Below are 26,770 nucleotides of genomic sequence, written 5' to 3' on the forward strand. Positions count from 1 at the left end.
TTTCATGTGAGGGACCCAGAGGTCAGTTGTTTCTTTCTTATCCTACAAAATAATTAAAGCAGACCATCGACTTGAACGTCTGAGCTCACACCAGCCTATGCTGACCTCTGAGCAGCTCCAAGTCCCTCATGTACCTTGGGGTTTGATTATTTTTTGTATTCTGTTCTTGTAATTCTTCTTATTTGAAGTGTTCTGTTACTGCTACCCTTTTCAGGTACAGTAATCCCTCCTCCATCGCGGGGGTTGCGTTCCAGAGCCCACCCGCGAAATAAGAAAATCCTGCGAAGTAGAAACCATATGTTTATATGGTTATTTTTATATTGTCATGCTTGGTCACAGATTTGCGCAGAAACACAGGAGGTTGTAGAGAGACAGGAACGTTATTCAAAACACTGCAAACAAACATTTGTCTCTTTTTCAAAAGTTTAAACTGTGCTCCATGACAAGACAGAGATGATAGTTCTGTCTCACAATTAAAAGAATGCAAACATATCTTCCTCTTCAAAGGAGCAAAAAAAAATCAATAGGGCTGTTTGGCTTTTAAGTATGCGAAGCACCGCCGGCACAAAGCTGTTGAAGGCGGCAGCTCAAACCCCCTCAGTCAGGAGCAGAGAGAGAGAGCAGAGAGAGACACAGATAAAAAATCAATACGTGCCCTTTGAGCTTTTAAGTATGCGAAGGCACGTGCAGCATAGTTAAAAGCTGCACACAGAAGGTAGCAACGTGAAGATAATCTTTAAGCATTTTTAGACAAGCGTCCGTATCTTCTAGGTGTGCGAACAGCCCCCCTGCTCACACCCACTACGTCAGGATCACAGATAGTCAGCGCAAGAGAGAGAGAAGAAAAGTAAGTTGGGTAGCTTCTTCAGCCATCTGCCAATAGCGTCCCTTGTATGAAATCAACTGGGCAAACCAACTGAGGAAGGCATGTACCAGAAATTAAAGACCCATTTTCCTCAGAAATCCGCGAAGCAGCGAAAAATCAGCGATATATATTTAAATATGCTTACATATAAAAATCCGCGATGGAGTGAAGCTGCGAAAAGGCGAAGCGCGATATAGCGAGGGATTACTGTATCTTCTTCTTCTCCTGTTGTCTTCTAGCTGGTCCTCTTTGTGTACTTTAATCATCTAACTTTGGGTTGGAAGTTGGGCCTGTAATTCAATGACAGGCCCCAGTTGGCTGACACCTTCAGATGCTCCTCTGGGGGACTGACGTTAGTATTTCTTTACCTTCAGGCTTCTCTTTGTACTTTTTCAAAGTGTTTTTTTTGTGTTTTTTTGACCAGTTTATATTTGCATTTTTTTTTAACTTATTGCTTGTTCTTTTTGATTCGGCCTGTGGATTATGGATGTTTGGGTAATTAATGTTTTGTTTAATTTTTTCTTTTTTGTTATGTTTCATTTTTAGATTATACATTATACAGTTTCCATGTTTTCATTTTTACATTTTTCTCAACTGAATTTTTAATTTTGTTTAATAAAATGTATTTAGCTATAATAATGTAGGATAACTATGGCTGGGGACTTTTCCCTTTTCCCCTCTCTATTTGTGTCAGTAGTCCTGTCATTTACTTTCAAGGGCCACAGATTCCAGTTGGGAGACCATTAAACTTGTAGGGACCTCACATGTCAATGGCAGCTCGTCTTTGACTTACAGCCTGGTAGTTTTGTTACTAAAAATAAAAAATTAACACTCATAATATCTGATAGGCAAAAATCTTTACAGAGTGACTAAGATAAGCGACAATCATCACCTTTACTGTAACATTTTCTTTTGCTCCCGCAAGACCTGCTGATACCCAGAAATGCCAGCTGTAGTCACCAGGTGACTGGTGAATGTTAAACAGACCAAATGCCCAGTAGGTGACAGAATACTGTATATAACCTTTTCTGCTGCTGTTCTGTCTGCATTCTGAATTGGATTTTCTGAAGGACTATAAGATGACATGGTGTGACATGGTGTTCATTTGTGCGAGAGAAAGAAGCAGAAGAGGGTCGTAAACACTCCACTTGTGTGGCCACACTGACACTACTGAGATGTTTTCCTGATATTGGAAAGTTATTTTAATTTGTGATCATGTTAATTTAGCTCAGCTGCAGATATGCTAACAATAATGTAGGAAATTCAAAATTACCATTAAATTAACCTTGGAGTAAAGAAGGCACCAGTTTGAGGGGTACTAAACAAAGTTTTAGGGTCTTCACCATTCGAAAATCTTGAGTGCTTGAAATTGGTGAGTGGCTGAGGGCTCGACAAGCCATACAGGCTTTTATTCATTTGACAATTTAACTTTGTCATTTCATATAAAACTGAAGGCAAGAATGCCAAGCCACACATAGACCTCCTGATATTTGATGTGACCAATTCTGAGCCAGAGAATTTAATGACAACATTTCACGTAAATGAGACAGTTAATAAAATGAAGGAAGGCTCAAGAAAACAAAGCTCTTCCTGTGGGACCTCCAGAGCCAGTAAAGTTTATTGTTGAAGCGGCCCCACTGGGAAGTGTTAGACTGTGGTCTTGTATCTCCAAGTCTGGTCATCCTGGAATTTTGAAGACCATATTGGTGATCCACTGTCATGTAGAGACAAATAATTATGTTTGAGCCTGTGAAATACATGATTGACCCAAACTTAACAGCCATTATCCACCATGGTTGTTACAAAGCAGTGTATGGGAAGATATCACCAAGGGTTTGTTTTTTGACCTACCACCTTCATTAAGCCTTACCACTTTTCTGCTCTTAGTGGACATATTTTAAAGGTTAACTACTTTATCTACTGCCTGCTAAAGGATTAATGCAAATCTTCATAAAGAATAAATGTTTGGCTATATGAATGCTCAAAATCAGTTTTTCTTATTGGGGTCCAACAGAGTTTGGTATAAAGTTAAACTTCATGGCACCACTCAGAGTGCAAAGGACAGGCTGATGGGATCAATCAGAACCTGAAAAATGATTTGCAGTGTAAAGAGGACACATTACATTTGGACTGGAAGGAGATGAGCAATTGTACTATAAGCAGAATGTCCCAGAAACATCCACAGGTCAAGACCAACCAGAGTATTACTTCTTGAAGGCCAATATGTCCATATGCCACATCTACTATTTAGAGGCATCTTTGGCATGAACATTGTGCATGTAAAACATGATGTGCTTATGTGAAACAGGAGCCTCAAACTGCTGGCTTGTTTTCCACAAAATTGGCTTTTCAAGTCCAGTGCCAGCAGAAAGCCCTCTTCAGTGGTGGGTAAAGCTCAAGATGGCACTCAGCATCATCTTTTGTGGTCAATACATTCCTCATATTGATCTCCTTTCTCTTTTCAGACAACTGTGGTTGATTTTAATGGAGCAAATGAATTTTGTAGCTCTTTACTGCATAGCCTTGGCTGAAAAATCTCAGACCAAAAGTGCAAGCATACAATTAAAAAAAAGACAGCAGCCATTTTAAAGCCAAGCTCCTGCCTTCAGGACCCAATGCTGAACTGGAGAGTTCAGGCTTCGCGTGTGCCTACAGCAAAGGGGAAACTGTGAACACGACAGGCCAATAAAGTGAGAGCCATAAGCTAAAAACAGCTTGGCAGCACCTGGCACAAAGATAATTTCAACTTCTACAAAAAGGAATACGAAATGACATTGGAGAATAGGATGAAAAACAGGAAAAAAATATCTAAGAAGACAAAGCTGAGGGCTGTTCTAAACACTTTAATAATAAGTTAGAATCTCACTCATATCTTAGCCTGGATGAAGGAGCACCATCTCCAGCTAAAGCTAGCAAAGGCAGACCTTCTTATTATTACAGCCTGCCTGTCTATTCAACACCCCATCTCTGTTCAGCTCGCCTCACTATCGCAAACACTCACCAAGTTGGTACGCAACCTTGGGGCGGTGATCGATGACCAGGTGTCCTTTACTGATCATGTTGTAACTGTCACTTGGTCTCACAGATTCACTCCGTATAACATCCACAAATTCAGATCATATCTGATGGAGTATACAGCACAACTCCTGGTCCAGGCTTTGGTCTTGGCATATCAGGACTACTGCAACTCTCTACTGGCAGAATACTAGCATGTGCCACCAAGCCACAGCAGATGGTTGAAAATGCAGCAGCACATCATGTCACTGAACTTTACAGATGTCCACATTGTAAAAGTACACATTAACTTGAAATCATTTATGGTTGCCTACAGAGTAGCCATCACCTTTGTATATGGGGACCACTCTTCAACCACTCAGCTCTACTTATGAATGGTATCTGGTGATGACACCTCTGCCTGGCATCAAATCTCAATCCAGACTCTCTGCATGTGTAGCTCCTGTCTGGTAAAGCAAGCAGCCCACTTCGTTACCAACTGCTGACTCCCTCAGAGTCTTTAAGAAGCTTTTAAAGCCTCCCTTGTTCTGTGGATGTACAATACAACTGACTGACGATGGCTTTGATGAGTTCTTGTAACTAAGGAAAGATTAACATGTCTTGTGTTGTTCTGTTAGGTTTAACACTAGAATTACCAGAGCCTATGAATAAACTCGTAGATCCGGCCACCTTAAATCCATTTGCACCTCTCCGTCAGCATCTTTTGTCCAGTAAATGTGCCGATAAAGACAAGCAGCAAGTAGCCTGCTATTCCATCCTCTACTGATGCAGAACGTTCACTAAGTTCTCCCAGTTCAGGCCTTGTCTGATTATCTGGGAGTGAAGTGATGGAGTTTTAGAGTGGAAATTATAGATCGTTATTTGGAACACACGCATTTCATGTGTGTTCTGTTTCTACAGTAATCTGTGTAAACACATTGTTAAAACAGAAATGTTTTTCATATTTTAGTAGTAAATGACAAAATGTTGGCATAAACTATATAATGTGTGAAGCCTGAAGTCCAAAGATCAAATAAACACTTTCACAAAAGGTTCAAGGGCAATACAACAGCTTCTGTGGCGTAGCGATAAGATTTGCTGACTTGTAATCAAAAGTCCCCGGTTCGATCCCGACTCCCTCCTATATTTGTCATATTCAGTAGTGAGCTGCTCTTATTGTTAATATTATACAGTACACACATACATGTAGTTTGTGTCTGTAACAGACCGTGTACATTTATAGTACTGTACTTGTAAAAGTTTCTGCTTTTTTTTTTCACTTTTATTCTCTCAGTTACGATCACGATACATACTACCGCCCCCCCACCCAGGAATCTGAGGCTGTTAGTTTTTATCTTAAACTGGGAGTAACTGGAGATGTGAGTGGTGTTTTGAGACAATGGAACTGGACCTTCTCTGATCTTTAGGGATAAAAGCTGACACACAAACGCTGGTGAATCTGCCTTCTTCGTATCTCACAGTCACTTGGTTTTTTTTATTCAGTTTTATTGAGTGTTCCTGCTCACACTGAATTAGTATGCGCCTTTTAATAATAATTCATTACATTTATATAGCGCTTTTCTCAGTATTCAAAGCACTATACACACAGGGAGGAACCGGGAAGTGAACCCACAATGGTCCATGATGTCAAAAAAAAAACAAAAAAACAGAGACATAGGTATATATGATATTTGGAATTATTCGTTTTATGACCTGTATAGTACATTTCGAAAAACCTTCTGCCACGGATGCAACATTATTCATATTATTCATATTCATTCACATAACATCTTACGGTTTGTAATCAGTGACCGCGATCAGTGTTGCTGTATGGTGATGTTTCTTTTGTACTCCAGGATATGCAGAGGAAAGAATAGTACAGAGAGGTCAGTTCAGCAATCAATATGCAATCATTAAATTCAAAAGTTAACAGTTCACACACACACGCAAGTACCCGTCCTTCCTATATTTACGTCATGTGTACCTGTTACAATGAGTACACTTCTCTCTATACTGTGGTTACTATTACACTGAAGGGGTGCCTGACACTGACTCAGTTTACTTTCCTGGGGGGAGCGTTGGTCTTGGCACAGAAGCTTGTCGATGTTGCATCCTCTTTTTCTTTTTCCATCGCCTTTTCTAGTAAGATGCAACGACAAAGTTCTTCTTTCACAGTGGCCCCCGTGCATGCCTTGCACAGTACATATGCGTCGATCCTGCTGCACTGAATAAGCCTCACACCTTCTGGTGCACGATGTCAACGCAGCGCGGAGAAAAAAAGAAAGAGACAAATGTATCATTGGGAATAAATTTATGGTACTTGTAAAAGTTAGCTTTTTTCAGTTTTATTCTCTCAATCACGATCACGCTCTAACACTCCGCCCATCCTGATCTGAGTCTAACTAACAGCGCCAGCATAAATTCACACCCGATCTGACGCTGTTTGTTTTCAAATAATATTACATTAGTGCAATGATGTTTTCTGATTGGTACTATTCAGGTCATAAAATGATTTCTTCAAAATGTCACATATATTGTCTCTTTCTTTCAGGTGTGTAATAGAAACCACAGCATAGAGAGAAGTGTGTGCATTGTAACAGGTAGACATGTCGTAACTGTAGGAAGGACGGTCCTTACATGTGTGTGAACTGTTAACATTTGAATTTGATGATTGCATAGAGCAATGAACTGACCTCTCTGTACTATTCTTTCCTCTGCATGTCCTGGAGTACAAAAGAAATGGCACCATACAGCATTGTGGAGACTGGCAAGAACGGGAAAAAAAAAAAACACACGGTCACTGATTACAACCGCAAGATGTTATGCAAATGAATATGAATACTATGAATAATGTTGCATCCGTGGCACAATGTTTTCCAATATGTACTATACAGGTCATAAATGAATAATTCCAAATATCATATATACCTATGTCTCTGGTTTTTTTTTGACATCATAGACCATAAGGCGCATACTAATTCAGCGTCAGCAGGAACACTCAATAAAACTGAATAAAAAAATCAATTGATGATGAGATACAAGGAAGGCAGATTCACCAGCGTTTGTGTGTCAGCTTTTATCCCTCCAGATCAGAGAAGGTCCACTTCCATTGCCTCAAAACACCACTCACATCTACAGTTACTCCAGGTTTAAGATAAAAACTAACAGCGTCAGATCCCTGGGTGGGGAGGCGGTAGTATGCATCATGATCGTGACTGAGAGAACAAAAGTGAAAAAAAAGTAACTTTTACAAATCCTATAAATGTACAGAGGCTGTTACAGGTGCAAACCAAATGTATGTGTGTACTGTATAATATTAACAATAACAGCAGCTCACTACTGAAAATGACAAATACAGAAGGCAGCGGGGATCGAACCAGGGACTCCTGATTACAATTCAGCAAATCTTACCGCTATGCCACGGAAGCTGTTGTTTTTTCTTTGACACTTTTGTGAAAGTGTTTATTTGATCTTTGGACATCAGGCTTCACACATTCTATAGTTTATGCCTACATTTTGTAACATTTATTACTAAAATATGAAAAAGTTTCTGTTTTAATGATGTGTTTACACAGATTATTGTAGAAACAGAACACACATGAAATGCATGTGTTCCAAAAAACAATCTATTATTTCCACTCTACAACTCCAGCACTTCACTCCCAGATAATCCAGACATGAGCTGGGAGAAGTTTGTGCTCATTCTAAGTCGGTGGGGGGATGGAATAGCAGGCTGCTTGCTGCTTGTCTTAATAGGCACATTTACAGGACAAAAGACACTGACGGAGAGGTGCGAACGGATTTAAGGTGGGCCGGATTTATGAGTTTTTTCATAGGCTCTGGTAATTCTAATGTTAAAGGTTTTCACTTGTGATGATCAGCTTTGTCCCCTTGTCCTGTCACATGTGGTCTTAAGCATCCCCTAGAGTGTTGATTACTCCATTATGTAGACCTCTTTTTGTAAGGTGCTTTGAATAAATAAAACCAAGCCTGTGCCCTGCTGGCCTTTAAAGTGGAAACATCACAGCTGTCATCCATTCCTTCCACAATGATAACCAAACATGCTCTTTCTAATTTTTTGGGAACATTAAGCAGGTTTGTGTGGACATATTAACTACCAGAGCCTCTGTTAAGAAGTATAAAAGAGGAACCTGTCATTTTCAAACATTACTTCTTCACTTTTATTTATTTATTTATTTTTTGTGCTTCTACAAATTTTAATGAAACATTCTGCTTACCAATTTCTTTACGCAGGTTCCAGACAGGGAGAATGTCAACTGCTGTGTAAAAAGAGAAAATTAAAATGTGACTTTTCTGTATCAGATTGTTATTAGAATAAAAGGAAAAAAAAACAAAATTAAGCTAATAATAAAGTATATTTATAAGAAGAAAGCCCCAGTAGTGCCCACCCCACAGCCCAGGAATGCTAATACTGTGCTACCATTGTGATCCCCAGAGGTCCCCAACATGCCAACACCTGAGCAGAGACAGACAAAGAGAGAAAAGCTCAGACTTGGCTGTCCAGTCTTCCACCTCCATCTGTCCTTTTAACTAAAGGAGCAATTCATTAACACCGCGGTCCTTCCATCTGGAAACCACTGTGAGATTGACAGCCATTGTGCCAAGAAAGAAAAGCCTTCACTGGAAAAATAAGAGAAAGAAAGAAGAAAGAAAAAAAGAAAGAAAGAAAGAAAGAAAGAAAGAAAAAAACAAAGAAAGAAAGAAAGAAAGAAAGAAAGAAAGAAAAAGAAAGAAAGAAAGAAAGAAAGAAAGAAAGAAAGAAAGAAAGAAAGAAAGGGAGCAGAAATTTCCAAAAGGTATGAGCATGAAAGGAAAGGATCTTGGTAAGAGAGGTACAGACAAACGTCCAGAAAAGAAAAGCTGCAGGAAAGTCATAGAGGACGTGAATGAATATGCCTGGACCTTTGAATGGGCACCGATGATACAGAGGGTTGGATGGAAATGTGACTTTAACACTAGAATCCCTGGAGCCTATGAAAATATTAGTAATCTTGGCCACCCCTTAAATCCCTTCACACCTCCCCATCAGCATCTTTTGTGTTGTAAATGTGTTGATCAGCACAAGCAGCCTGCTATCCTATTAACCCCCACCAACGCAGCTGAAGTCAGATACAAAATTCTCAGGGCTCAAGTCTGTTTATCTGGTTGTGAGGTGCCTGGAATTTTCTACAATAAATAAAACATTGTAATTTGGAATACATACAGTATATTGTTGTGTTCCATGTCTACAAAGATTTGGGTAAATGTAGGATCACAGGAAATATGAGGCAAGAAATGCTGAACAGAAACTTTTTTCATGTTATATTAGATTTTAGGGTAGATGTCGACTTTTGTCGACAGGAGAGGTTGAAAGTGCACATCGACAAAAGTTGACATCCAGGGGTAGAGGGCGACAATCAGCTGTTAATGGCGACAAAACTCACTGTTACGTCACAGGCATTCCCTCTCTGCTTGGAGGAATGTTAGACTCATTGACTCGGCATCTAATCCTTGTGTGTGCATGAGTTACGAAAAGTAAACAAAGGCAAGATGGCATCGACATCTCGTGAGGGAGCGATGCAAGTGCAGAAAACAAAATACTCAGCAGATGATGCTTTGCGCATTATCGCTGAGTCGGACTCTGATTTTTCAGAATCTGATTTTATTGACAGTGATCAGGAGATCGAGCAAGACAGTGAGGAAGTGGCATCAGCTGATCGGACACCAGCCGATGCCACCCCAGCTGATCAGCTGCCAGCTGAGTGCATTCACATAGTTGATGCACCTACGGCTAGGTTCATGTGGGAGGAATACCCAGACATTGATCCATGGGAGCCAAACTGGCTATTGGACTTCACAAGACGGCGTGGCTTGCTGTTGGACATGACAGATTACTAGCCGCTGGACTACTTCAGGCTGCTTTCTCCTGATGCTGCCTTTCAGCTACTGTCAGACAACACAAACAGGTAGGCAGAGCAATTTTTTGAATCGCATTCTCATTTTTTCAAAGTGGAAACCCACAACAAAAGACAGGATAAAGGGCTTTGTGGCATTACAGATAGAGATGGGACTAGATTGGCGATATAACTTCAGGGAGCATTGGTCCAAATGTGCTTTGTTCCCTGGTGGCTTTGTACAGGTTATGCCGCGTGATGATAGGTACATGCTGCTGCAAAATTTTATTCACTTCTGTGATAACCAGAAGCAAATCCCAAGGGGTGAACCAGGCTATAACCCCATGTATAAAGTTCAGCCCCTGCTTGACATTGTGGAACCAACATAGAAACAATTTTATCAGACTGGCTGTGATTTGTCTGTGCATGAATCTATGATAAAATACAACGGACGCCTTCGCCTTTTTTTCCGCCAATATATGCCAGACAAGCCCACAAAGTATGGCATAAAGGATTTTGTACTGGCAGAAGCAAACACTGGTTTCTGCCTGAAAGTCATCACATATGCAGGAAAGAACTGCTGTCAAAGAGAGAACTGTCCATTGACAAGTCAGGTTGTGCTGGAGCTGCTTCAGGGCTATGAACATTTGGGTCATGTTGTGTACATTTGGACAATTTCTATACATCATCTGAATTGTTCATGGAGCTACAGAGCAGAGGAATTGCAGCTTGTGGCACAGTGAGGGTGAACAGGAGACACAGGCCTTCACAGTTGAAGCCAGACAGGCTGAAGAGGAAAAGAGGTGATAATCCGGTTTTCATGTGGGCCGAAAACTTGGTGGCAGTGGCATAGCACGATATCAAACAGGTGACTTGTGTGTCTACAGTACACACTAACAATGTATGTAAGAAAGTCATTTGTCAAATGGGAAACCCAGAAGGTAGGAAGCTGGACAATCCAGTTGCACTGGAGGAGTATAACTGTAAAATGGCCGGAGTTGATCGACTGGATCAGATGCTGGGGTAGTACGCTTACAGCCATAAGTCCACCAAGTGGTACCACAGTGTACCATCACATGTGTGAGATTGCACTTACAAATGGCTATACAGTGATCCCTCGCTATATCGCGTTTCGACTTTCACGGCTTCACTCTATCACGGATTTTATACGTAAGCATATCTAAATATATATCACGGATTTTTCTCTAGTTCCCGGATTTCTGTGGACAATGGGTCTTTTAATTTCTGGTACATGCTTCTTCAGTTGGTTTGCCCAGTTGATTTCATACAAGGGACGCTATTGGCAGATGGCTGAGAAGCTACCCAATGAGAGCACATGTTATGTATTAACCGCTTAACCGCCCTCTTCCGGATATATCCGGCATCGTTGTTTTATTGCTAACGCCATACTGCCGGAATTATCCAGCACATTTGCCTATGGTTATATGAATGCCTGGCGCGTAGTATAACTGACGGTTTGGCGTGGGTATTATTACTACATTGTATTTCGACAACTCTGTGGTTGTTTTGGCCGGTTATGTGACGTGATTCGGAAGTGACAGCTGTGAATATGGCGAAACGTAAACTGACTTCAAGTGAGGCTTTGCAGGCGATTTTGGACAATTCTGATCATGATTGTAGCAGTTCTGAAGAAGATTTTAGCGACAATGATGATCAGCAACGTGCGCTGCATGATACTGTGAATGACGGCGCATCGGATGACGGCGATGAGTGGGTGTATCCCCAGCATCTCAACTGGACTGCTGCCCGAGGTCAACTACCTTTTCTGCATCCGTTTGAGGCAACGTGTGGCTTTACTGTTGATGTAAACAATTACACTGCTGAGCAGTTTTATGAGCTGTTTGTGTCACCTGATTTGATCGGACATTTTGTTCATCAGACAAATCTGTATGCAGCACAGTTTATTGAGAAAAATTCCAATTTACCTCCACATTCCCGTGTTCGTGCTTGGGTAGACACTGATGAAAACGAAATGAAAGGATTTTGATGTTGATGGGAATAATCAGAAAACCAGATATTGAGATGTACTGGTCTACAGATCCTATGTATGCAACACCTATTTTTGCAGCTATCATGAAACGTAACCGATTCTCTTTGCTGCTGAAATTCTTTCATTTGAATGACAACAGAAATGAGCCAGATAAGAAAGATCCAAACCGCGACCGCTTGTTCAAGCTACGTCCTTTGATTGATCATTTATTTGAAGCATTTCAGTTGCCCTACATGCCAGGACCGTCAGTTACAGTTGATGAAAGTTTATTGTTGTGGAAGGGCCACTTACAGTTTCGACAGTATCTACCATTGAAAAGGGCACGGTTTGGTATCAAGATGTTTTGCTTAGCTGAGAATTCAGGTTACATTTATAGATTTCGTATATACACTGGCAAAGAGGATCCTATGAGTAGTATTTCAGCAGTGTTGCCAGATGAATGTAAGGACTTTGGACTTTCAGAGAAAATTGTTGTGTACCTTGCCCTACCACTATTGGACAATGGGTACACCATTTGGATGGATAACTGGTACTCCAGTTGTATGTGTTTGCCCATTTCTAGAACTTGCACAACATTTAGTGGTTCAATACTGCTTGAATAAATGTAAAAAAGTAAAAAAACGAAAATTGTTCAGATTTCGCCTGACGTGGGGAATATTTAGGGAGTTGGCGGTTAAAGGGTTAAATAAAACTCCTCAATGATATATGATATGCTTCCCACTTGATGCTTCGCATACTTAAAAGCCCGAACAGCACGTATTGATTTTTGATTGTTTGCTTTTCTTTGTCTCTCTCACTCTCTCTGACATTCTCTGCTCCTGACTGAGGGGGTGTGAGCAGAGGGGCTGTTCGCACACAAGCCTAGAGGATACGGACGCTTCTCTAAAAAATGCTGAAAGACTACCTTCACATTGCTCCCTTCCTTACGGCTGCTTTGTCGGGCGGTGCTTCACATACTTAAAAGCCCGAAAAGCCCTATTGATTTTTGATTGTTTTCTTTTCTCTCTCTCTCTCTCTCTGTGACATTCTCTGCTCCTGATGCGCACTCCTTTGAAGAGGAAAATATGTTTGCATTCTTTTAATTGTGAGACGGAACTGTCATCTCTGTCTTGTCATGGAGCACAGATTAAACTTTTGAAAAAGAGACAAATGTTTGATTGCAGTGTTTAAAAGTCCCTGTCTCTACAAGTGTGTTATTTCATGTCTACAGGGCTCTCATAATGTTAAAAAAAACATATTTAGAAGGTCGTAAACAGGTTTTCTATGCTCTAACTGCGAAAATATTCGATTTATAATTAAAGAATCCTACTTCGCGGAAATTCATTTATCGCGGTAGAGTCTGGAACTGATTAACCGCGATAAACGAGGGTCGACTGTATATTGTTCAAGCAGGCAAACAGTGACATCACTTTGACTGCAGCAGATGTCCGCAAGATGGTGGTTGACAACTTGCTGGCAGATTATGTTGGAGTGCCTTTGGCAAGGCGAGGAAGGCCATCACAAAGAGCAGCGCCAGACAGGCTGACTAAGCGCCACTTTCCTGCAACATATGAGGACAAAACATACAAACCTGACTGTGTTGTGTGCAGCAACAGACAATTGAAAAGGAGGCACCAGTGCAACACGTATTGTAAGCAGTGCAACGTGGCAATGCATGCAATTGGCTGCTTTGAGTGAGATCAGACTTTACAGGACTTGTAACTTGTAACATGTATGTGATATGAATGTGAAATCATATAATATGCAGGCTCATACAACATGCAAGACAGTAACATTTGTGAAAATAAATATTTTTGTTGAGTTGATGTGTTAAACCATTGCTTTGTGTTCTTTTTTTAAAAAGGTGAGTTTTTGGAAAAATATTCAGCCCTGGGAGAAAAGAAACAAAAAGAATTAGCTCTAAAAGAGTTAATAATGACAAAATGCTAACGTGAAGTGTATAATGTGTAAAGACTGAAGTCCAAATATCAAAGAAACACTTTCACAAAAGGTATAAAAAAACAAGTTCACATTTATTCAAGAATATGACCGAAGAAAAAGAAATTGGGCTAGGGTACAAGGCAGACATGTCCACTTGGCTGGTACAGAGGTAAGCCCTGCTGCCTAATAGTAAAAAGGTTGTGGGTTCAATTCCAGGTCCTTCCCGCATTTACCGTTTTGAGTAGTGAGCTGCTATTATTATAAATATTATAGAATAAAAACATACATTTACATACACTTCACTTCAACATTATTACTATAACATGAAAAAAGTTTATGTTTTAGTTTTGCATTTCCTGTCATCCTATACTTACACAGATCGTTGTAGACACAGAACACACATGAAATGCATGTATTTCAAATAACAATATATTATTTACCCCATACAGTTCCAGACACCTCACTCCCAGAATTCAGTTCTGACTATTAGCGTCTGACTGGACTTCAGCTGCCTCAGTGGGAGTGAGCAGGCTGCCTACTGCTTGTGCTGATCAACACATTTGCAAAACAAAGACTCTGGTAAGGAGGTGTGAGGGAATTTAAGGAGGCCAGGGATTACAAGTTTTTTCATAGGCTTCAGGGATTCTAGTGTTAACAAGAATAAGTATTTAAACAACCTGAGCATTAAAAATGAGGAAAATATTTGAAAGCAAAACGAAAAGAATACTTTCATCATTGACCACCACACATAAATGTTGGCTATAACATTCAGCTTAAGCAGCTTGCAATTTCTAGAATAACATAAGAAATCATTGAAATATGAAGATAACTCGGCTCCATCTCTGGCTTTTTTTCTGCTCCTTTCAAATCACTGGCTGTAACATCATGTAATGGGCCACCACGGCCACTACCTGGCCGGGACTTCAACAGAGTGGAAGGACCAAGGGAGAGGGCATTGGTGAGGCAATTACTCCCCTGGGACACTAGAGGGCAGCCCTCCTGGGCGGCTGTTTGGTGAAGCCCTGTTGGGTTCTGTGTGGGCCGACAGGGGCAGTTGCAGAGCCTTATACAAGACCTCCAGCACACTTGAGAGCGATTCTAGGTAATATGAGCCACCTGGAACACTGAATAAAAGGAGCTGCCTCACTCCATTGAGGGGTCAGAGTCGGGAGGAAGAGGAGAACCTGAGGAGGAATGGAGGCAGATGGACTGGTGGCAAAAAGAGACCGTATATTGGTGTATTGCAGTGTTGGTATTTTGTGCACAAAGCTGTAAATAAACACGGGTGTTGAGTTGAGCCTGTGTCCTGCCTGTGTGTGTCAGGGGTTAGGGCAGCTGTATGTGCCAAGGCATCTCAGTCATCAGACTTCACTCTACTCACATGTTCTGTTTATCTGTTAAAGGTTAAGGAGGAGCTCATCCCTGGTCCAGGTGTGTTTTCTTCTATTTTACAGTTCTGTGGTTTTTGAATTTTATTTTGTATTTTATCTTTTGGTCTCCTAGCATGTTGTGTTCTGAATATTTTATAAATCACTTGTTTAGTATATACTGTATGTATTTTTCTTTATACTTTTATGTATTCAGCTACTCTGTCTCTTTCTTTTATTTAGGACCATCGCTAGAGGGCCACCGTCTGCCTTTATATTCTGTTTAAAGGTGCAGGTCCACCAGAGCAGCATTACTTGTTGTGCTGTGGTCTTCTCATCTGTGATTATCTGCATTTCTTTTTTTTATATATATTTTATTTTAAAAAAAAATAACACTACAATCACATTCAACTAATCAAACAAAAAACAGAATACCATATACAACCATTTACTTTGAATTAAATACAATAAAAACGAACAACAAATAGAAAACAAAACAAAATGAGACACAACTGCAACCCAAAGAAAAAGAAGGAGAAGAGAGACTCGGGTACAAAGGAAAATAATCAGTCTTTGTTTGTTTGTATTTTTTTTTTTTTTAAGAAATGTTAAAACCATTAATGACATTAAAGAGTTCATCACAGGCCCAGCATATTTTAATGAATTCTTGTCATATTTTGAAAATGTTTTGGCCCTGATATCCTCTATACAATAATTATATATTTTATTCTAATTTGAGATAACAGAGAACGTCGCTTACACGCTGAGTTTTAGCAGGTGTTCTGGGATTCTCCCAGTATTTGTGCTAATGGTGTCGTGTCGACTTTCACAATCGATTTCTTCTCATTTACTTTGATGCCACCCAGGAGTACAACAAATATCACTGCTGATGGACAAACAGCCAAGTGGCGCTGGAGCTGCTGTAGATGGCAGCGTTCACAGGTAGGCTCTGGTCCTTCATACATTTTAGACAATTTTAAATGGGATCAATGAAAGACCTTTAATTAAAATATGGAATATTTGGCGCTTCTAGAACTGAAGAGGATTCTCTGGATGGCTGAGTTCCCCTCCATGTTGGAAATGCCAATTGAAAGGTCCCATTCCCACCATTTTCTAGGATCTTTGAAGGGTAGATTCTTTAAAATTATTTTTATATATTATTGAAATGCTATCTGAGTCTTTAACAAGACTAACCAGTATGGCGTCTGGGATTGATATGGGAGTGAGACGTGGAAAGTTGGGTCGGTTTCTTTAAACAAAATGTCTAATTTGCATAAAGGAAAAAATGTAGCAGGAAGTTAAACTTGAAGTGTATTTGTACGTGACATGCAAACACACTGCGGCTTCATAAGGGTCTTAATCTCTAGAGGTTTCCTTAAGTTACATATCGAGTAGCCACAGTCCAGTTCATACCTTGGGTAGGAAGCGGGTGTCTGGACAGCAGTCAGTAATGTGCTGTGTGTGAATGTCCTGAAGCTCTCAGTTGCATGGGAGGTCCACCCATCGGTAGTTAAAGAGATGCATTTAGCATTTCTCAAATCCTTCAGCAATTTATCTTTCACTTTGTTATAAAGTTTAGGCAGCACATTTTGACTGAAATGCAGTCTTCATCATTATGCGCAGGAGAGAAAAAAGCATTAAGTTTGGTCTAAGGGAGTGGCATTGGGACCTTTCACTGATCCCTAGAGAATGGTGAGTTTTAGTGCAGCTTTCTGGGTAAGCCCTGCTCATGAAATGTCACATTTTTTCAAGATTTGACTGACATTTGTAATGGGGGACTGAAATGGATACAACATCTGTCTTATTCACCCTTCTGTTACAGAGAAAAGAGCTCCCCAGGCATTTGTTGCATATTTTCATTTGTTTTGCTTAAAAAAATCGAGTTTTGTGCTGCAATCATCCATGAAAATTGTAGTTATCAGTGATGTGGGTTAGTGAGAAACTATGGGTGTTACATAAACTTCATGCTGGTGTAATGAAAAATTCCAATCCTCGGGAAATGAATGTCAGCAGTCCCTGTTGGCCATGAGTCTGAAGTTAACAAATCGAAGAGCTGGCTAGAGACACTGAGGCGGCCGATCACATCCTCAAGGTTAAACATCAGCTCATCTGTGCTGTGCTCTGATACACCGAGGTCCTCAATGATCAAGCAGTGCATGAAGCAGCCATCGCTGGAGGTTATTTCAGGTCAGTGTGTCCTTCACGATCTCTAACACCATCCACTAACCATGCAGGACAGGTGATGTTGAGACCACAAAAGGTCACAGAATTCTAGAGAAAATTACTAGCAAGAAAAAATGTTTTTTGCGTATTACTTAACTTCATTTTATGTACTGCATTTTATGTCTTATTTCATGGTTGCTGTGTAATAAAAATTGCATATTATCAAGAATAGTGTTTTATTATAAAGAATTCCATGAAGAAAACTGTATTTTGAGCACTCGCTAGCAAAAGATTAATGTTTTTGGTGGTCACTGGAACCTAACCCACTATTTCCCAAAGGTTCAAAGTTTTAACATTTGAGACTTCAACTTTCCTGTCATTTCCTAGGAACACAGCCCCCCAAGAAAGTTGAGGATTGGCTATCTTTACAAAATATACAGCTTGCCATATCTTTGAATATTTGGTGATTTTCCATGTGTTATGGTGTTAATTGTGAAATGAAAAATGATTTTTATTACAATAGCAACATGATGAGACCTCAACAGGCTGCACTGTAGAGAGCTGGCAGCAGGGTGATGGTTCCGTCATTTTGGAATCGCAAAACAAGGTTGTGGTTCCATATTTTAAGTAATTATTGATTGAGTGGATTTGCTGCCCATTAGTGTAGGACAAAGTGGGCACTGCCCATTCTGCAGTACTCTTGTGGCACACCAGGCCTATTGAGAAAGCAGATTTAAGAGGGATGTGGGCATCCAGCTGCCCACAACTCCCACTTGCATTCCAAACCAAGTGGTTAAATTCCAGCTTGTACCAGGATCTGCCTGGACTTCATCTGATAATGAAGGTGTAAATCGGAGTGACCTGGCTTCTCTCTAGATGCCCCCCAGCAGACCTCTTGAGCCAGAAGGTGCAAAATGGACTCAAGCTGGGACAAAGGCCTATAATTCAAAGGATGATACTAACTGGACAGAAGAACCCACCTACTAGAAGGCACTGCTTTTGTAATTGGAATTGACTTTAATCCATTCAGGAGAAGGTTCATCCATCCTTTAAATCTTAAATTTGCTAGACACTCACTGAACTCCCAGAGGATTCTCTCAGGAATGAGGAAATATGCAAAATGACCTCATGGTCTTTGAAACCTAAGAAGTTATGAGCCACCCTCTCTGTGAGGAGCTGAATGGTGAAATTCTCTTCTCTTGGTGAACCTGACAGCTGTGAACCAGTTTGCCAAGCTAATCAGTGAGCCAGTCTGAATGCTGAGAAGCATCCATCACTTCAAGAAGGCAACTTCAGCATCCAAACTCTTGGACCAGAAAGAAGAATGCTTTTCCCTAAGTTGCAGATAGCAGAGGAAAGGGTCTGACAGTAGAAGGCAAGCTGAGGAAGCAGCAGCACAGCTCTGACAAGGAAAGAGAAAATGTGCACTCCAACACATGGAGCATCATCCACTTGAACTCGGAGGAACGACAAAGCAACAACTCCACACAACACTGGACATCATCCATAAAGACATGTTATCGTAGAAATGATCATCTATTTCAATGTAAAGTAGAACTCTAAATACCAGTAAACAGCCAGCCTCTCTATATGTTAGATGTTAGTCTGTCTAGTTTGTCTGCGTCCAGTCTTATATGTCAACATACGTATATATGCAGTTATCATACTTTTATAATCTTTGTGTTTATTATAAAAATGTATTATTTTGTTCTTTAAAATGAATGGGTTTGAGTTACCTTGATATAATTCTAAAGACCGGAGATCTCCACCTACAACAGTTAATGGTAAGGTAAATCAAGTAGGAACCTTACCAAGTTATTGTATTAATTACCCATATTGCCAAAGGCAGAAGTGATAATTAACCAAATTAAAGTTTCTTTTTTTTCCTCCTGGATGGCTGTCTTATTGATTATTAATCATCAAAATTCCTACAATAGTAAAACTGAAAGTTAGATATACTGTATATTGCCATGCCACCTTCTGCTTTAGATCTTTGTACATTCGCTCTTGAATGTGTGGCCATTTTGAATTCTAGATGAATGTTGTTGTAAATGAGTCTAATTTCTTAAAGAATAATTTGTTTGTGTATTTTGAGATATTCTGGAATATATACAGCAGTTTAGAAGGGATGTTCATTTTAATTGTATTAATTCTCCCTGCTAAGATGAGATGGAGGGTGAACCATCTGTTTGCATTTGTTTGAATTTATCCAAAATTGTGTTGTAAGAGATTTTCATATTTACTTCTGATGGTCATCCCCAGATAATTAAACACTTTTATGAATGATAAGTTATCTAATTTAGTATGACATGCTAACGAGCTCACTGGTAAAAACACACTTTTATTCTAAGTGGAAATATATATATGAATGATAATGATTTACAATGTCTTTACCAAAACATTCAGTTTATGAATGAAACCACACAATGACAACAATCTGTACTGTAATTTCTGTTATACTATTATGACCTAAAATGTAAAATAATATGTTTAAGAAAAAGGAAAACGCACATCTGACTTCATTTAGTCAGTCAGTCATCGTCCAACGTGCTATAGCCTAACTACAGGGTCACGGGGGTCTGCTGGAGCCAATCCCAGCCAGCACAGGGCGCAATGCAGGAAACAAACCCCGGGCAGGGCGCCAGCCCACCACAGGGCACACACACACACCCACCAAGCACTCACTAGGGACAATTTAGGATCGCCAATACACCTAGCCTGCATGTCTTTGGACTGTGGGAGGAAACCAACACAGACACGGGGAGAACCCGGGAAGCAAACCCAGATCTCCTAACTGCGAGGCAGCAGCGCTACCGCTGCGCCACCATGCCGCCCACTTCATTCAAAAAGAACATTTTTATTCTGAACATTCTCCACATCAGCACATCATCAATTAAGCCCTTCACTTTGACTTGTGATAAATCTGAGGGCGAGGGGTCTCTGGCAGACCTAGAGTTATATCACTGGGCGTTTAACCAGTGACCAACATGGAACTGTTAAATACTCCCACAAATCTACCAATCTGATCCCCAGAATCCAACATGGTATCAACTCGATCCCTCTCTGCTCTTCCTTTTACTGCCCTGAAGCTAAAGTCGCACATTCTCCTGTCTTCCAGAATCCTGCCCTTTGCATTGGTAGAAGGCCTGTCTGTTTCCTTGGGCGGATCAGGGCATTGAGACTCTTGTTGACATTTATAATGACATTTATAATGACTATGAACTCAGAACGTTACTCAGGTCCAGGTTTTCTGTCCTTCCTTCCTCTTTCTTTTTTCTATCTTCAGATCAGATTAGTCAGGCAAATGGGGTCCCAATATCCTTTGCACTGCCTTCCCACCCTATTCTTTTTGTTTCTTATTAGTTCCATACTTTGCAGAATTATCATCTTTATATGCAAGTCTGTGTAAGACATCTGCCAGGCCTCTTGCTTTACTGTCAGTCTGGTGATGTGACCTCCTTTCTTCTGCTCCCATCTCTTGTAAGGAAGTCCTTAACAACATCTCAGCATCCTCCTAAAGCCCACTTATCAGCAAACACAATTTAAATTTGTACCTCACCTGTACCTCACCATTCAGAAACTTTATATTATGCATTTGGTTGCCCACCACATCTGCCATCTGTGTCCTTTAAATGCACCTCCATAAATTTTGGGACCACTCTCCAGTTTATGCATTTTGGATGAATGTGGCAAATTGCCTATTTGCCTATTTTTTAAAAAACAGCTAAAGACTTTTCTATTTAGGAAAGCTTATTAACAAGAATACTCTAAATACAGTATTCCCTCGCTACTTCGCGGTTCACTTTTCGCGGATTCACGACTTCGCGGGTTTTTAAATACAAGTGATTGCCCGCCTATCGCGGAAGTTATGTTCCAGACCCATCAGCAACAGGAGAAAATCTGCGATATAGAAAGACCATATAAATAAACATTTTTATAGTTTAAGCCTTAAAATACCCATCCCACATGCTTCAAACACATGTAAACTTATAAAACACACTTTGTTAACGCATATGATATGTGGATGTCGGGCTAAGGATATGAGTAACATCTCACTATTATAAAACATTTTAACTTCACGCAAGACAAGACAGTGAGACAGGAAAATAGGTGATGTACACCTAAAAGCCTGATTGTACAGGTTTTTAAATTATTGACACGCAGAGCGACAAGCAGCACAAAGCCAGCACAAAGTCCACTTCTCCTTAGCGTTCATTCAGCTCCCCACCCCCTTGACAATGCGAAGTGGCAGGAGCGTACTCCGCCTCCGGGGAGGGGGGGTTTGAGCGAAGGTGCGTTGAGCTCTCACACACCCCCATTCCTCGTCCTCCTTCCGAACGCGCAGAGCGACAAGCAGGCATTTTGGCAGAAGCAGCACAAAGTCCATTTCTGCTCAGCGTGAGTTCAGCTGCCCCCCTTCACAAAGCGAGTGCAGACACATTGACGTCTGATCGCTGCGTGCAGTGTTGGTCTGAGGTGTTTAAGAATGTAGAAAGTGTTTAAGAGCATAGGAAGTGTTTATAAGAGTGTAGGAAAGGTTAACAAGAGAGCGAGAAAGGTTTATAAGAGTGTGGGAAGGGTTTATAAAGCCTTAAAATATGTATAAATAATAAAATAAATATAGGTCGCTACTTCGCGGATTTTCACCTATCGCGGGGGGCTCTGGAACGTAACCCCCGCGATAGATGAGGGATTACTGTATTGTTGTTTTATCTCTGTTTTTGTCTTGCCTTGCCTTTGTTTAAACTTTTTATGTAGCACTTTGAGATTTACTGCTAATGTAAAGTGCCCTATAAATAAAATGCATTATTATTATTATTATTATTATTATTTATTTGATATTTTGCTTGTTAATATTCCCCTTTTGCCTCATTTATTACCATCTCTGCTAAACACATCTCAGCCTCACACTGGAAGTCTGCTATTCATTCTCTGTAAACTTTTGGTAATCCTCTTTCTTTAAACTGACCCTCCTTGAACTTGCGTGTAAATAAAGTTTGTGAATACCAGACCCACCAAAGTATGACCAGGCAGATTTTGTTTCTACAAATTTAATTCTGAAGTGGAGATGTTACTGTGTAAGAACTTTGTTGTAATTGTTTGATACACACACGTTTTCATCATCAACACAACCTTACTGTATGGGGCACAGTTTACATATCAGCTGGAAACAAAAAAGATTTTTATGTTTATGTTAAAGACAAAAACCTACATGGTGAATCTTATACTTTGGCAAGTTAATCTTAAATAAAATCTTGGTGGCCTGAATGTCTTTGTGTACCAAAACACCACAAACAAGCAGTCCAAAACAGCAGCTGCCTTGATGTTCTCTTCTTCGAGACCCTTAGAGCAAATGGCAGCCTAACCTGTTGCTGTGTCTGTCCAGTTCACTTTAGTAAAAATCCTCCCAGATCAAACTTGGTGTAGACATGATAGATGATAGGAACACCACAGCTGAAGTGGTAAGTGAGAGTGCTTGGTGTGACCTCTGGACAGAGGAAGAAATAAAGACTTGGTGGTGGAATGAGAAGGTACAGGAAAGCATAAAGAGGAAGAGGAAACGATAAAAGAATTGGGATAACCAGAGAGATGACAAAAGCAGACAGGCGTACAAAGAGCTGAGGAGCAAGGTGAAGAGAGGTGGCAAATGCTAAGGAAAAGGTGTATGTTGAGCTATATGAGAAGTTGGACACAAAGGAAGGAGAAAAGCCCTTGTACCGATTGGCCAGACAGAGGGACTGAGCGGGAAAGGATGTGCTGCAGGTCAGGGTGATAAAGGATACAGATGGGAATTTGCTGACAAGCGGGGAGATTTGTGTTGAAAGGGTAGAAGGAGTACTTTGAAGAACTTATGAATATAGAAAGTACAAGAGACTAGGTTGAATGAAGCTGAGATAGTAAATCAGTAAGTACCGGGATCAACAAGGCTGAAGTGAGGGAAACTATGAAGAGGAAGAAAAGTGTAAATGCAGTTAGCTCGGACGATATATCAGTGGAGGCATGGAAATGTTTAGGTGAGATGGCAGTAGAGTTTCTAACTAGATTGTTTAACAAAATCTTGAAAAGCGAGAAGATGCCCAAGGAGTGGAGAAGAAGTTTTTTAGTTCTAATTTTCAAGAATAAGGGAGATGTGCAGAGCTGCAGTAACTACTGGGGTATAAAGTTGATCAGCCACAGCATGAAGATATGAGAAAGAGTGATGAATGCTAGGCTGAGAAGAGAGGTGGCAATCTGTGAGCAGCAATATGGATTCATGCCAAGACAGAGTACAGCAGATGTGATGTTTGCTTTAAGAGTGTTGATGGAGAAGTACAGAGAAGATCATAAGGAATTGTATTGCATGTTTGTGGACTTAGAGAAAACGTATGATGGGGTGCAAAGAGAGGAGTTGTGGTTCTGTTTGAGGAAATCAGGAGCAGCAGAAAGGTATGTGATGATGGTGCAGGATTTGTATGAGGACAGTGTGACTGTGGTGAGGTGTTCAGTAGGAATGACAGCCTTGTTCAAGGTGAGAGTGGGATTACATTAAGGATCATCTCTGAGGCCTTTCCTGTTTGCAATGGTGATGGACAGGTTGACAGATGAGATTAGACAGGAGTCTCTGTGGACTGTGATATTCACGGATGACATTGTGATCTGTAGTGAGAGTACACAGCAGGTTAAGAGAAACCAGGAGAGGTGGAGGTACACACACTGGAGAGAAGGAGAATGAAAGTCAGAAGGAGAAAGATGGAGTATATTTGTGTGAAAGAGAGGGAAAGTGGTGGAATTGTGAGACTGCAAGGAGCAGAGGTGGTGAAGGTAGACAAATCTGAATACTTGGGTTCAATAGTCAAAGCAGCGGAGAGTGTCACAGAGAGGTGAAGAAGAGAGTGCAGGCATGGTGGACTGGGTGAAGAAGAGTGTCAGGGGTCATTTGTGATAGAAGAGTACCTACAAGTGTGAAAGGGAAGGTCTATAAAATGGTAGTGAGATCAACTATGTTGTATGGTTTGTACAGGAGGCAGAGCTGGAAGTGGCGGAGTTGAAGATGCTGTGATTTTCACTCGGAGTAACGAGGGAAGACAGGATTAGGAATTAGTATATTAGAGGGATGACACAGGTATGACAGTTTGGTGACCAAATGAGAGAGGTGAGATTGAGGTGGTCTGAGCACGGGCGGAGGAGAGATGAGGGGTACATCAGGAAAAGAAGGGTGAGGATGGAACTACCAGGCAGGAGGAAAAGAGGGAGGCCAAAGAGGAGGTTTATGGATGGGGTGAGGGAGGACATGAAGGCAGTTGGTGTGGCAGAAAATGATGTAAAAGACAGGGATAGATGGAGATGGATGATCCCCAGTGGTGATCCCTAAATGGCAGCAGCCAAAAGAAGATGAAGAATTAGAAGATCTGGAGTAACACCCAATGGGATAACACAGCATATGAAAAATCAATTATGACATCCCACAGTACACTGTTTGACCAAAGACTTATTTAGTTCAAACTGAAGAATCTCCTCAACCAGCCAGTGGCGTTGTATATTATCTGAAATGGGTAACAATCAAGTCAGTTTTATGGGGACTCATTCACCATTAACACTCCACCTGTTGTTACCCTAAATAGGATTTAATGAAAAACCCAACACTCCTTGATGGGCTGGCAGCTCCTTCATTTGTGAGGATTTTATATTATAATTTATGACACTTTGATGATGTTGACCTTTATGACAGTAATACTGTATTAAACGTTTTTATATATGCCTGGATTATTAAAGTTGTTCAGCTCAGCCTCCTTCCTGTATCAGCCACAATAGTAAGAAGATACACAGCTCTCCGTGAATATGTTGTTCATTTCTTCTGGTTCAGTAGTTTTTAGGCCTGTGTGTATAGATGTGCTGTGTGGTATTTTAAATGTTGCTTTTATCGTCTTATGTTTGTCTTTTTATGCAGCGCTGCTATGTCCTGTGTAAGAGTAAATTAAGTTAAATGTCATTTTCCACAAACCTGCCCCATCTTTATATTCTGTTCCAGTCCACCTGCAGAGATTCTCGTGACTCTAAGGAGTCGACTAACTGCCCTCATTTAGTGTCATTTGCTTATTTTCAGTCTTAATTTTGTCACCTAAATAAATTACACAAACACGGCGGCCCCCACATGAGCCCACTTTCCTTGGACATTAACACTCTGCTTAGTTCAATCTCATGCCCCCAGCAGCCTTGAACCCTGACCTCTTGTGTTGGCTGTGGTCCACATGGAGTCTCACATCAAAGTCATTTAACAATTCAGTCAGGTAATGTCACACATTCGTCAGACACTTCCTGGTTTACACCACCTGAGCTGTCGCGCACCCCAGAAGATCAAGGATTTCATCTGATGTGTCCTTACCTTTGGTCTTGTATGTTGCTCTTTTATCTAGAAAGAAGAAACAGAGGAATATTGTAAAAATGAGCATAAAGAACAACTGAGCTCATCTTTATTATGCAGCTTTTGGACTCACCTCTCATTCTTCGCCATTTCAATATGAGCAGCACAGTCGCTGTGACACAAAGAGCCATCGATAACCAAAAAACCACCGACCAGCCAGAGACGTTTGGGGAGAAAACTGTAAAAAGAAGAGAAGAATAAAAGTCTATGAGTCTGAAAAACACAACAAGATGGGAAATATGAGGCCTGGAAGAAGAGAGAAGGCATTCAGGATTAGTGAGCTTAATGACCGATACCTGAGCACTGTCCAATGGAAAAATGTGACAAAAAAAACACCAATCAGAACACAAATGGAGTGTCAGGTGACCTTGAAACAAGAGATTATGACCTTCAGAAGCACTAGGATTGTTAAAATCTTTAAAAAAACTAAGCTGTCATGGAGGACATCCCAAAGATAATGTTACACACTGACTGGTGATGACCACATGCCCAGTTAGGCTTCAGTACACCTAATGCTGCCCACTTGTGAACCAGAGTGCCATGTATGGTGGCCTTGGGGTGCAAGAGGTAGAAAATTAAAAGAGGAGCCAAATATGAGGAGCTCAGAAAATTGGAGAGGTCCGAGCTGGAAAGGAAATGCACAACCAAAAAAGAATAGTGATTGGTGGAAAGACCTGTCAGTCAGTCTTGAGTGGAAATCACCTGATCATGGTGGGACACAGCCACTGGACAAGCTAATGTGGCTCTTCTTTATTATAAATGTGCTCATACCTAAGTAATAATTATGTTTTATATGTTATGATGATCAGAAATTTCTGTAGCAAATACAAATGGAATATGAAGGCACCACATGGCTTTTGTGATTAATATTTGTTTTCACGTTTTTTATTTAAATAGATAATTGTAAAAAAAAACATTGGAAGTTTATATAAAACCACTCAAACCCACCCAATGACGCCTACCTCACAAACTCATTTCCCTCAGCCCAGTGAATTAAACATGGTCACCAAAACAGTTTGTGGTCAGGGTGGCCATGGAGGACACAGCTATGCAGAAGTCCAACTGGGCAAAGAAGAGAGAGATGAGAGAGTAAAGTGATAATCACCAGACCACAGCCATGCAGCTATCCACCAAATAAACTGGCACTGTCCATTC

At 40.6% G+C, this 26,770-nt stretch overlaps 3 protein-coding genes across 3 annotated transcripts in view; 1 reads left to right on the forward strand and 2 right to left on the reverse strand.

Annotated features, from left to right (window-relative positions):
* LOC114643526 (NACHT, LRR and PYD domains-containing protein 3-like) overlaps nt 1-26,770 on the reverse strand; it is a 2,412,635-nt gene that overhangs the window by 2,102,030 nt on the left and 283,835 nt on the right. The gene's annotated exons all lie outside the window — the stretch shown is intronic.
* The window catches only part of LOC114643530 (protein NLRC5-like), a 1,801,805-nt gene that overhangs the window by 353,667 nt on the left and 1,421,368 nt on the right, over nt 1-26,770 (forward strand). The gene's annotated exons all lie outside the window — the stretch shown is intronic.
* The window catches only part of LOC114644530 (uncharacterized), a 93,092-nt gene that overhangs the window by 20,160 nt on the left and 46,162 nt on the right, over nt 1-26,770 (reverse strand). The window contains exons 5-7 of the mRNA XM_051925848.1: nt 25,689-25,793; nt 25,577-25,603; nt 8,098-8,139 (exon numbers count right to left, since the gene is read on the reverse strand). Of these exons, the coding sequence (XP_051781808.1) occupies nt 8,098-8,139; nt 25,577-25,603; nt 25,689-25,793 (174 nt within the window). The remainder of the gene's footprint in view (nt 1-8,097; nt 8,140-25,576; nt 25,604-25,688; nt 25,794-26,770) is intronic.

This window comes from Erpetoichthys calabaricus, chromosome 4 (assembly GCF_900747795.2).
Source record: "Erpetoichthys calabaricus chromosome 4, fErpCal1.3, whole genome shotgun sequence".
Lineage (NCBI taxonomy): Eukaryota > Metazoa > Chordata > Cladistia > Polypteriformes > Polypteridae > Erpetoichthys > Erpetoichthys calabaricus.